This window comes from Dasypus novemcinctus, chromosome 25 (genome assembly GCF_030445035.2).
Source record: "Dasypus novemcinctus isolate mDasNov1 chromosome 25, mDasNov1.1.hap2, whole genome shotgun sequence".
Classification (NCBI taxonomy): Eukaryota; Metazoa; Chordata; class Mammalia; order Cingulata; family Dasypodidae; genus Dasypus; species Dasypus novemcinctus.
The window spans coordinates 34,692,246-34,704,461 of record NC_080697.1 but is presented as its reverse complement, the minus strand read 5'-3'; the positions used below and the strand labels follow the sequence as shown (position 1 = coordinate 34,704,461).

The 12,216-nt window shown below is 36.0% G+C and overlaps 1 protein-coding gene across 3 annotated transcripts in view; it reads left to right on the top strand.

Moving 5' to 3' along the window:
• Window positions 1-12,216, top strand: part of ASAP2 (ArfGAP with SH3 domain, ankyrin repeat and PH domain 2) — a 211,497-nt gene that overhangs the window by 70,072 nt on the left and 129,209 nt on the right. For all 3 annotated transcript variants that reach the window (XM_058287891.2, XM_058287892.2, XM_058287893.2), the window contains exon 2: window positions 6,602-6,674. In XM_058287891.2, the coding sequence (XP_058143874.1) occupies window positions 6,602-6,674 (73 nt within the window). The remainder of the gene's footprint in view (window positions 1-6,601; window positions 6,675-12,216) is intronic.

Below are 12,216 nucleotides of genomic sequence, written 5' to 3'. Positions count from 1 at the left end.
CCTCCTGACCCATGTGATAAGCTGGCCCACGCACAGTGCTGATGTGCGCAAGGAGTGCCGTGCCACGCAGGGTGTCCCCCGCATAGGGGAGCCCCATGCACAATGAGTGCACCCTGTAAAGAGGACCACCCAGTGCAAAAAAAGTGCAGCCTGCCCAGGAGTGGCACTGCACACATGGAGAGCAGACGCAGCAAGATGATGCAACAGAAAGAGATACCCCATGCCGCTGACAAGAATGTAAGCGGACACAGAAGAAAACACAGTGAATGGACAGAGAGAGCAGACAACTCGGGGGGTGGGGGGGAAGGGGAGAGAAATAAATGAAAAATAAAAATATTTTTTAAAAAAAGCAATTCGGTGTAGGTGATAAGTCTTGGACATTTTTTTTTATCATAGCTAATAATTTAGTGTTTACTTAGAGGATTATCTTCTGCTACCTTGTAGATTCCATTAAGGCATGGCCTTGTCCTGTTTTTCTTCCATGATATCTCTAGTACTTGGCTTAGCGCTTAGCACATAGTAGTTGCTCAGAAAATTTTATCAGATATAATACTGAGTAAATGCAGGGAGCAATGGAAAAACCTAGGAAGAGTTCTTAAAGCATTCTGGAGGAGTGGAGTGGAAGAATCAGAGAAGCTGCAAGAGGAGGAGATGCTTCTATTAATAAATCGACTTCCAAAATTGGAGTCGAAGTTAAGGGGTCATGACGAGGTAGGGAGAATTTTCTAAGATTGGAAGAGCATTTATAAATGCTTGAAAGTAAAAGAAAGATAGCAAGTTGAGGGAGAGCTACAGGTAATACTTGGAAGTAAAAGAGAAGATAGCACATATTTTGTTGATTTTTGCATCCATGTCCATTAAAGAAATTGGTTTGTAATCTTTTTTTCATAATATCTTTATTTGGCTTTGGTATTAGGGTGATGTTACCCTCATCGAATGAGTGTGATAGTGTTCCTTCCTGTTAAAGTTTTTTAAGAATTTGAGCAAGTTTGGTATTATCTTCTGTAAATGATGGGTAGAATTCAACTATGAAGCCATCTGGTCCTGGACTTTTCATTTTGGAGAAGTTTTTGATGGCTTTCAATTTCTTTTGAAAGAAATTGGTATGTTGAGGTCTGTTTCTTCTAGGGTCAGTGTGGTTTGTTTATGTATTTCCAGAAATTTGCCCATTTTATCATTGATGTCTAGTTCGTTGGCAATAGTTGTTCACAGTATCTTATTATGATCTCTTCTTTTTCTGTTGGGTCAGTTCTGGTTTTATTTATTAGCATCTTCTCTTTTCCTTAATTAATCTAGCCTGAGGGTTTATCGAATTTGTTGATCCTCTCAAATAACCAACTTTTAGTTCTGTAGATCTTCACTATTTTTTTTTCTTTATGTCATTTATTCCTGCTCTAATTTTTATAATTTCTTTCTTTTGGCTTGCTTTGGGATTGGTTTGCTGTTCTTTTTCTAACTCCTACATTGTGTGCAGTTAGGTCTTTGATTTTAGCTCTCTTTCTTTTTTAATAAAAGCATCGAGGGCTATAAATTTCTCTCTTGGCATTGCCTTTGCTATATCCCCTAAGTTTTGGTATGTTGTGTTCTCGTTTTCATTTGTCTTGAGGCATTTACTGATTTTTAATTTCTTTAACCCATTGATTATTTAAGAGTATATTGTTTAATTTGTATTTATTTGTGGATTTCCCTTTTTCCACCTGTTATTAATTTTCAACTTAATTACATTATAAGGAGAGAAAGTGTTTTTATAAGTTTTTGGGGGAGGAGGTACCAGGGACCAAGGATTGAACCCAGGACCTCATATCTGGGAAGCTGGCACTCAACCACTGAGCCACATCAGCTCCCCAGAGTTGATTTTTTTGTTGTTTGGCTTGGTGTTTGTTTTTGTTTTTTCCCTAGGAGGCACCAGGAGTTGAACCTGGGACCCCTCTTGTGAGAAGCAGGCACTCAACTGCTTGAGCCACATCCATTCCCTAATAAGTTCAGTGTTTTAAAATTTATTGAGATCTAACTTATGTTCCAACAAATGGTCTACCCTAGCGAAAATACTCTAAAATCATATAGAAAAATTATACATCATGCTCAAGTGGAATTTATACAAGATATGCAAGATTGGTTCAACATGAGAAAACCAGTGTAATATACCACATTAATACGTTGAAGAAAAAAAAATCACATCATTTCAATTAATGTAGAAAAGGCATTTGGCAAACTACAACAACCTTTCTTGATTAAAAAAGAAACAACACTCTGAAAGATAGGAAGGAAGGAAACTTTCTCAATATGATGAAGTGCATATGTGAAAAACACACAGCTAGTATTGTAATTAATGGTGAAAGTCTGAAAGCTTTCCCATTGAGATTGGAAAGAAGACATAGGTGCCCACTCTTGCCACTGTTATTCAATATTGTGCTAGAAGTTCTAGCTGGAACAATTAGGCAAGAAAAAGAAATAAGGCACCCAAATAGGAAAGGAAGAAGTAAAACTTTTATTATTCTCTGATGATATGATACTATACTTAGAAAATCCTGAAAAACCCACAAAAAAATTATTAAAACTTTTAATTTCAGTAATATAAAGATTAATACGCAAAAATAAATAAGCATTTATATACACTATTAATAAGCAGTCTGAGGAGAAAATCAGAAAAAATTGCATTTACAATAGTGAAAAAATAAAATATTTAGGAATATACTTAAAGGACTTGTATTCAGAAAACTATAAAACATTGCTAAAAGAAACCAATAATGACATAAATAAATGGAAGGATATTCTACGTTCATGGGTTGGAAGACTAAATATCATTAAGATATCAGTTCTACCCAAACATCTTCAGATTAACACAATCCTGGAAAAAAAAATATCCTTCTTTGTAGAATTGGAAAAACCAACTATCAAATTTATCTGGGAGAGTAAGAAATCCAGAATAGCCAAAAATATCTCTAAAAAGAAGAAGGTTGAAGGACTTAAACTTCCAGAATTCAAATCATATTATCTAGCTACAGTGGTACAAACAACATGGTACTGGCATAAAGATAGACAGATTGACCAATGGAATTGAATGGAGAGTTCAGAAATAGACCGTCATCTGTCAAGTGATTTTTGACAAGGCTGTTAAACCTGCTCAGCTGTGTTAAAATAGCCTATTTAACAAATGGGAAAACTGGATATTCATATCTAAAAGAAAGAAAGAGAACCCTTATCTTATACCTTATACAAAAGTTAATCAAAATGGATCAAGGACCTAAATATAAAAACTAGAACCATAAAACTCCCAGAAGAAAATATAGGGAACCATCTTCAAGATATTGTGGTTGTTGGTGGTTTCTTGGACATTACACCCAAAAATGAACAGAAAAAAAATAAATAAGTGGGACAGCTTCAAAGTTAAATACTTTTGTTCTTCAAAAGACTGTCAAGAAAGTAAAAAGGCAGACTACTTAATGGGAAAAAAACCTTTGGAAATCATATATCTGATAAGGGATTGATCTTCATATTATATAAAGAGATCACACAACTTAATGATAAGGAACCCCATTAAAAGATGGGCGAAGGAACAGATACTTTTCCGAAGTGGAAATACAAATGACCAAAAGGCATATGAAAAGGTGTTCAGCATCACTAGCTATTAGGGAAATGCAGATCAAAACTGCAGTTAGATACCATCTCATACCATACAGAATGGCCATTATTAAAAGACCAGAAAGCTTGAAGTGCTGGAGAGGATGTGGAGAAATAGGAACAGTCCTTCACTGTTGGTGGGACTGCAAAATGGTGCCACCTCTGTGGAAGAAGATCTGGTGGTTCTTCACGAAACTAAATATCAGATTTTCATATGATCCAGCAATCACGTTAGTAGGAATATATTCAGAAGAACTGAAAGCAAGGAGGCGAACAGATATTTGCATACCAATGTTCATAGTGGCGTTATTCACAACTGCTAAATGATGGAAACAATCTAAGTGTCTGTCTACCAATAAATGGATAAACAAGATGTGGTAAAATCATATGATGGAATATTATTCAACTGTAAGAAATCAAGTGGGAAAGCACATGACAACATGAAGGAACCTTGACGATATTATGTTGAGTGAAATAAGCCAGGCACAAAAGGACAAATATTGTAATATTGTATGGTCTCACTGATGGGAACTAAATATAATGAGTAGACTTATGGAGTTGGGCTATGAAGTGTAGATTGGTGGGAGATGGAATATGGGATGAGAAGGGAGGAAGATTCTGGATGTATGTAGAATGTTTAATAAGGTCAAATGTAAATATGTGGTAATGGTTGGATTTGAAAGGTAACACATTATAATGAATGTAACGAACACTTGATTTATGGATGTGACTGGCTGAAACAAGTAGTCTAGGAAGATTAATGTGAGTTTGAGAACAGCTGGAAGATAATATTTGGAATGTATAACAATGATTTTGGAAGTAGGTGATGATTGTAGTTAATAATATAAATATAGGAATGCTCTTCTACAGAGTGTTAAGAATATACATGGGAAAATATAACTAATGTAATTTATGGACTATGGCTAATAACAACATTGTGATATTTTTGTAGCAAAAGCAAAGTTGGTGCTATATTAATTCTAAAGGTTAAAAAAAAACTTGGGGTTTGGTTATGTGAGATAGGAATGTGAGTAGAGCATCCTCTATTTTTTTTTCATTAATAAGGAGACCTTGACTACATCATTTAATAGTCTGTTCATCTGTGTATCTTTCTGAACTCTAGAGGAACAACTGAGGTAGCAGGTGAGATAAAAGTACCTGGAAAATAACTTTTTAGGAGTAATGTTTCCATAACTTGCTGAGCCGCCTTTTTCTGTTCTTTCATTTTTGTGAATTTGAAATAAAGTTGTTAATAAAATTTTCAAAAACAAAAAAAAATTGAGGAGGGAGCTACAGGTGATGCTTGGAAGTAAAAGATAGCAAGTTGAGGGGAGAGCTACAGGTAGTTAATTTTCACTGAAGTTTATGGTAGAAGTGAAGGAGGGGGAGAATATCAAGAGATGAGATGAGGCTGGAGAAGTAACCACAAGTCAGACAGTGAAACTTTTTTTTTTTATAACATTACCCTGAGGACACCAGAAATCTTACCAAGTACCTGGGCTGGGAACTGCCCTTTCTATCTTTATTATTCTTTCCATTGTGCATGATTTTTGTTAAATAATCATATTCACAGGTTATTAACTGTATTCAATCCCTTCTATCTCATAGTGATATCTGAGATGGGTTTAGAGTTGACCACATAGGGAAATAAGAGTTAATTCTGTGCAAGAATTTTTTATTATCTAGCATCATTTTTTATTTACCTTTTTCTCCGTTAGAAAATAAATCTTTTTATCATTACTTCTTTTTGTATTGTAACAACTCAGTCAATTTTCTCATGGCTTGTGACCATTTTTTAGTTTAAAATTGTCATCTCTAATCACATATGATTTTAGCATTCAGTAAAATAACCGGTTTTGTATAGAACAACTACATGTGACCTACTATTGGAAATGGATTCAAGAGGTAATTAGGAAGACTAGAAGTCCGGAATCCATTTAAGTGCTGTGCTCTGTTTTAGGTGGTAGATATTGGAAAATTTATGATCAAAACTCACAATATCTACTTGTTATTGAGTACCTGCTATATACCAGATATTGGGCTAGGTGCTTTCCCTTGCAGCTTTTCATTGCCTCTGCAATCACCCTGGTATTGCTATCTGGGCTAATCAGATGTTCTGTCACTCCCATTACAATAACTAAAAGTTGACACACATTATTCTTCTCTACTATGTTATTTAATTGGGTTGAAAGGAAATTTCACTCCTGTGCTTTTTGTGAAAGTTCCATGACACTACCCATATGTGGGCTCTTAAGGTTTTCTCCTTTCTTGGCTGAACTATGCCTGTCTTTGGTAGATGCCCTTACCTTTAGATACAGGCTGCAATAATAAAATACCAGCCCTTTCCTTTTAGCATAGTGTTTGATGGTGTTTGGTATATACTTCCACATTCGTTGCTTAATAGATTTTCTGAAGATGTATTTCCAGGTCTGATTAGCCATTGGGCAAGTATTGTTTGAACATCTACTATGTGCCAAGCACTGTAAGTGCCATGTGAATATTTGTTGAATTTAAATACATAAATATATTTAATACATGAATGTAGTCACAGTTGTTTCAATCTCTGCAGTGGTAAGGAGCACAGGCACAATGGGCAAATCCCTGGCTGGCAGGCAGCTTATGGAGCCTTGCTTGTGCACAGGGAGAATTAAGACTTGGTAGAAGCAATGTGTGTTCAAGTTAACAAATACAACTGCAAAAGGCTAATGTCCAGTAGGTGCTGTTGGTATGAGGTAGCTCATATGCTTCAGGTGGATGGGACAGACGATGAAAGAGTTGATTTTTAGCGATTACCAATAAGGCTTCTGCTTAGCACAGTTAGAAAACCAATCTTCCACATCATACTGAAGATTTGTGCCATAGTAATAGCCTAACAAAGTTGAGCAGGGAACCTCCAGAGTGGCTGTTGTGTGGCTGTTCTCTTGTAGTCATGGTCTAACTGCAAACACATATTTTAATAAATTTATTATCTATATTTTAGGCTTTGGATGTGGACCGGATGGTTCTTTACAAAATGAAGAAATCTGTGAAAGCAATAAACATCTCTGGGCTAGGTGAGTATTCATTCTTTCCTAGGGGTTTCTTTGTGGGAAACATTGTATCTGAAGTTCTAATCCCATGATTTTAGAGAGTACTAAGGAATATTCAACCAAATTATTTTTTCTAGGCATGCAAATTACAGAGGTGAGCTGGGGTGCTTTTTTGTCAAAATGTGTTTTGTTTTGCTAATTGTCTATTTCATCTTCTGTTTTCCCTCCACACTCTCCCATGTTGTACTTCCTGTTCTCTAAAATGTAGTTGAGTTTCCCATGACAGCCCTTACGTGAACCTACATTGTCAAACTGGTTGACAGAAACACCAGACTCATTCCTGCCTCTCTTACTCAGCTTATGCTGTTAATCATATCTGAATGCCCTTTCCATTTCTCTCTTATCTGTATAATTCTTGCCTATCCTAATTTGGGAAGAAAATAAATGTAAAAGTGTAATCACCTAGTCAAAGTCATATTTGATCTAGACTTATAAATGTGTTTAAAAACAACAACAAAAACAAAGCCACTACCACTTTGGGCTCAATTAAAACTGTGAGTGCAAACTCTAGTAACTGCTTTTGCCTTTCCGCCAGTGCGGGCAAGACCATGAAAAGCTTAGTTGGAAATCTCAACTACAGAGATGATTTCATAATCAGAAATTACCAAACTTATTTAAGAACAGACTTAACAAAAGATACGCAAGAAAGTGTAAAACATAATATAAACTATAGACCAGGCTTAGTAGCATTGCTTCCGTATGTTTTTATCAATTGTAGCAAATGTACCACACTGATGAAAGAAGTTGTTGATGGAGGAAGGTGTGGGAAAGGGAGGGGTGGGGCATATGGAAATCCCCTATATTTTTGATATAACATATATGTAATCTAAAGCACCTTTTAAAATAAAGAAAAAAAATTTTTAAGATGTGCAAGAACTCTACATTGAAAACTGTTAAATATTGTCAGAAATTAAAGACATTAATGGAGAGAGATATGATGTACATGGATTGGAAGACTCAAGATTAAGATATCAGTTCTTCCCTCACTGATCTCAAGATTCACCACAAACGCAATCCATTTGGGGAAATTGACAAGCCGCTTCTAAAATTTATATGGAAATGCACAGGTCCTAAAATACCCAAAGTAATCTTGGGAAAAAGTGTGAGTTGGAGGACTTAAACTACCTCACTTCAATTCTCACAAAGTTATAGTAATCAAGATTGCATGGTACTGGAATAAGGATCAACAAATAGATTAATGGAACAAACTAGATTCTAAAAAATAGACCCACATTTAAGTGGTTTTTTGATTTTTGGCAAAGTTGCCAAGGCAGTCCAATGGGGAAAAGAAACTCTTTTCAACAAATGGTTCTGAAAGAACATTGAGTTGCTGGCACTACTGAATATTTATATGGAAACAAATGAATTGTGATCTTCTGTATAGCTCACACAAAAATTAATGTGAAATGGATCAAGAGTTAGGTCTAAAAGCTTAAACTATAAAGCTTCTAAAGAAAATATAGGAGAATATCTGCAGCTTGGAGTAAGCAAAGGTTTCTTAGGTAGGAGACAAAGCAATAACCATAAAAGAAAAAAATTGATTATACTTCATCAATATTAAAAACTTCTAATTTTTTTTTTTTAAAGATTTTATTTATTTATTTAACCCCCGCCCCCAGTTGTCTGTTCTCTGTGTCTATTTTTCTGCGTCTTGTTGTCTTGTTTCTTTGTCTGCTTCTGTTGTCGTCAGCCACACGGGAAGTGTGGGCGGTGCCATTCCTGGGTAGGCTGCTCTTTCTTTTGCGCGCTGCGCGGCTCCTTACTGGCAGGCGCAAAAAGATAAGGGAGGTTACTAAATTACTGAAATTGGGAAAGGTACTAGTGAAAAAGAACCAGGGAAAGGCTTAGAAATTTAAAAAATTTACTTGTTGAAATAAAAACTAAAAGTTGTTATATGGTAGGTCACACACATTTGAAGAGGTGATTAGTGAGGCTCCAGATTTCCAGAGCACAACACAAGGAGTGATACAAATGGACAGTATAAAAGGTAAGTCAGGAGACATAGAGGCTAAATCCAGAAGGGCCAACAGCACCTACCTGGAAGTAGTTCCAGAGGAGAGAAAATAGGGAACGGGAAAGAAGAAATTTTTAAAAAAAGCTAAAAATTTCCCAAAGTGAAGAAAAATCTTTGGGATCTGATTGGGAGAGTTCACTGTATGTATGTGTATATGTATGTGTGTGTCTCAAGTCTTGTCATATTGAAATTTCAGCACATCAGGGATAAAGAGAACATTTAAGAATTACCAAAAGTGGGGAAAGCCTATGTACAAGGAAAAGGATTTTTGGGAATTATGCTAAAAATAATTGTCTTAGGATTTTAGCTTTACAGGTATTCCCCCCCCCCCTTATGTTGTATATTTTATATATTGTGATTATATTGATCTTACAGTGATTAGACAGTTATGAAGTTGTTTATGATAAGCATGAAATGAATGTGAAATAAGTTCAGGAAATCAATGGGGCAGATTTAAGTTGTTTTTGACCGAGCCAATTCCCAACTAAGTTTGCAAGGTTTCTGGACCTAAGTTTTAGTGTCCTGGAACAAATCACTTAAGACTTTTAGTCCCTGTTTCTTGTCTCTGAAATGATAGGGTGGTTTTGCCCCCTGGGAACATTCTGCAACATCAGATATATTTTGATTATCATGACTGAGGGGGTACTACTGGCATCTAGTAGGTAGAGGCTAGAAATGCAGCTATACATCTTACAATGCACAGAACAGCCTTCCAACAGAGAATTGTCTGGCCCAAAATGTCAATAATGTTGACGTTGAGAAAACCTCATTTAATGTTCTTCAAAGCCCTCTACAATTTTGATAAAACAAATACTACCTCCTAACTTTTCAATATATAAATATTGATTGATTAATTACTTGACAACTACTGATTTTGTAAAAGGAGGAAGCAGAATTGTTTTTTTGTGATGACACCTAAGTGGAAGTAAATATGTAGAGAAATTCTCTTTTTTAATTTAAAAATGAACAGAGCAGAGTATGCAACTCTTTTTACTTAATACAGACCCAAGATTTGCTAAAGCAGATATCTGACTGTCCAAAAAGTGGTCATTGCCTCTAATTTTTCCCCTGGATGAAGCGAGGGGAAAAGAGAAAAAAATAATGATAGTTTTTATTTATTATTTATTTATTTGCACACTTAAACTGTGTGTGCCTTGTGCTTTTTATAGGTTTTCCTGATCTTACAGCAGACCATCCTCATTATGCAAATGAGAACTCCAGGAGTCAGAGAGTTACAGGACTGCCCATGATATTTGGTAGAGCCAGAACTATAGCCCAGTTTATTACTGCTAGTTCAGGGTGGTGTTTCGTGGCCTGCTCTGTTACATAGCCATCACATGTCTTCACTGTCTAGCACACTCAGTGACTATCTTCAAGATGTCAAGAAATCACTAAGAAATGAGATGCTCAGTTTTGTTGGCAAACAGCAGGTTTTGAAAAATGTCTTAAATTTAAAAAAATTTTTTTTAATTCACTTGGGCTTTTTGAGTTTATAGTTTAAGGCTAGTATAAAAGAGGTATTTTATATCTGATCAGGTTCCAAAATGTTTTTGTCATATGTTGGGGAAGCTTTTCTTATCAGAAATAAAAACAAAACAATCTGTTTCTTGTGTAAACATTGACTTCTGACTGCTGATAGTCTTAAGGAGGGAGTTGTGTTTCTTCGAAGGATAAGCCCCAGCAGCATAGCTTAAAGACAGACAGAACATTCTATGAGATGACATAACAGATTTTAGTGTCATAATCTTTAAGAATCTTTAAGAATCTACTACTTAACACTAATTTGCCTTTCTGACCTATATTGCTGAGTATGTACTACAGATCTTTTTTTTTCATATGTTCCCCTGACCCCAGAGTAATTTTCTAAAATACAAACTGAGTGATGTTACTTCTCTGCCTAAAACTCTATAGTATTTTCCCATTATTCACAGTAAAGTTCATGAAAGTGTGTTCCAAGGTATGGGTTTCTGTGGCTTTAGAAATGTAGAGAAATTGGTATCAAGGGCAGTACACATGTTTCTTTATATAGGACTATTCAAAGATTTTAATAAGCTCATGTGGATTGTGAGGAGAATAGCATTCTTAACCTTTTCTAAATAGATTTGTCTGTGAAACTACTACTGCCTTCCCCTAACTGCCCCCAAAAGAAGGCCTCAGGTTAGTAAATACTATATAATATCTAAGGTCCACGCTCCTGGGCATTACCTGGACCCAGGCTACCTGTTGAGAGGCCTCTTTCCTTTTTGTCCTTCTGTTTTAGTTTCCTGGATGCTAAGACAAACAGCTTACAATGGGTTGGCCTGACAACAGGAATTTAGAGGCTAGAAGGCTTGCTTCCTTCTGGGGCTGGTATCTTCTGGCTGTCTCACAACCACGCAGGTTCCTTGGCTTTTCCATCACATGGCAGTGCACACGTCGGCATCTTCTTTCTCTTCCTCTTCTCAGTGACTTGCAACTTCTGGCTGCTCCCTGTGGTTTCTTTCTCTCTCTTTCTGAATTTCGTTCTCCCTATGAAGAATTCCTGTAATCTGGATTAAAGACGAATCTGATTCAGTAGGGCCACACCTTAATTGAAGTGTCATCTTAAAGAGATCTTATTTATGATGAGCCCACACCTACCAGAATGTGGACCAAGATCAAGAATATGTCCAAACAAGGGTGCATAATTCAGTCCCACCACACCTTTTAAATAACTTTCCATTTTGCCCAGTGTGCCACCTTTTGTGTCTTCTTCCTTCTGTACATGCTGTTTTGTCTGCTTGAAATGTCGTTTTGCCAGGTTATCAGAAAAAATTGAGGCCTAAGGAGAAATTTGTTGAAAATAACAAAGCTATAAGACAGAGCCAGAATTTTATCCCATTCTTTCTGGCACCCCTGTGTTCTTTCTGCGATACCCCACTTTGATATTATAGCAGGGTATCTGTTAACCTTGGAGGGGGAGCTCTCATTTTTTGTTATCCTTTACCACTTGTTATGTCATGCCAAATTGGAGTTATCATAAGGTCATGTGTCTGATTTTCTTTTGAAGTCACTATACTGATCCTGACACCTTTATTTCAGTACAAGTGTTGTCCACTTCAAAATAGTTACTCAAGGAAACCCTATACTTTTTTCCTGTGATGTTGCTGACATCGTTCATAGCATTTTTGGAACGCCTCTGTAGAACTGCTTTTAGTAGCACATTCTTTCGAATATATTTAGGAGAGAACGCTAAGGATAGAATAAATTTTTTTAGATTTAGACATCATTCAGTAATAAGTAAGGCGTATTCAATAAGGAATTAAGCTGCTGACTACCATAGTTAGCTAGGTGCATTAACTATAAAGTAATACTGACCCCACAGGGACTTAGTTCCCCAAAAGAAGTGTCCCTAAGTGTTTTGATCACTAGGATGTTTAATGTTGCAAGGGAGCTACTTGTACAGGAGAACACTCATTTTATGTATGACTAAACAGGGAAAATAATTTAGAATTTATGCCTCCTATTACTTAA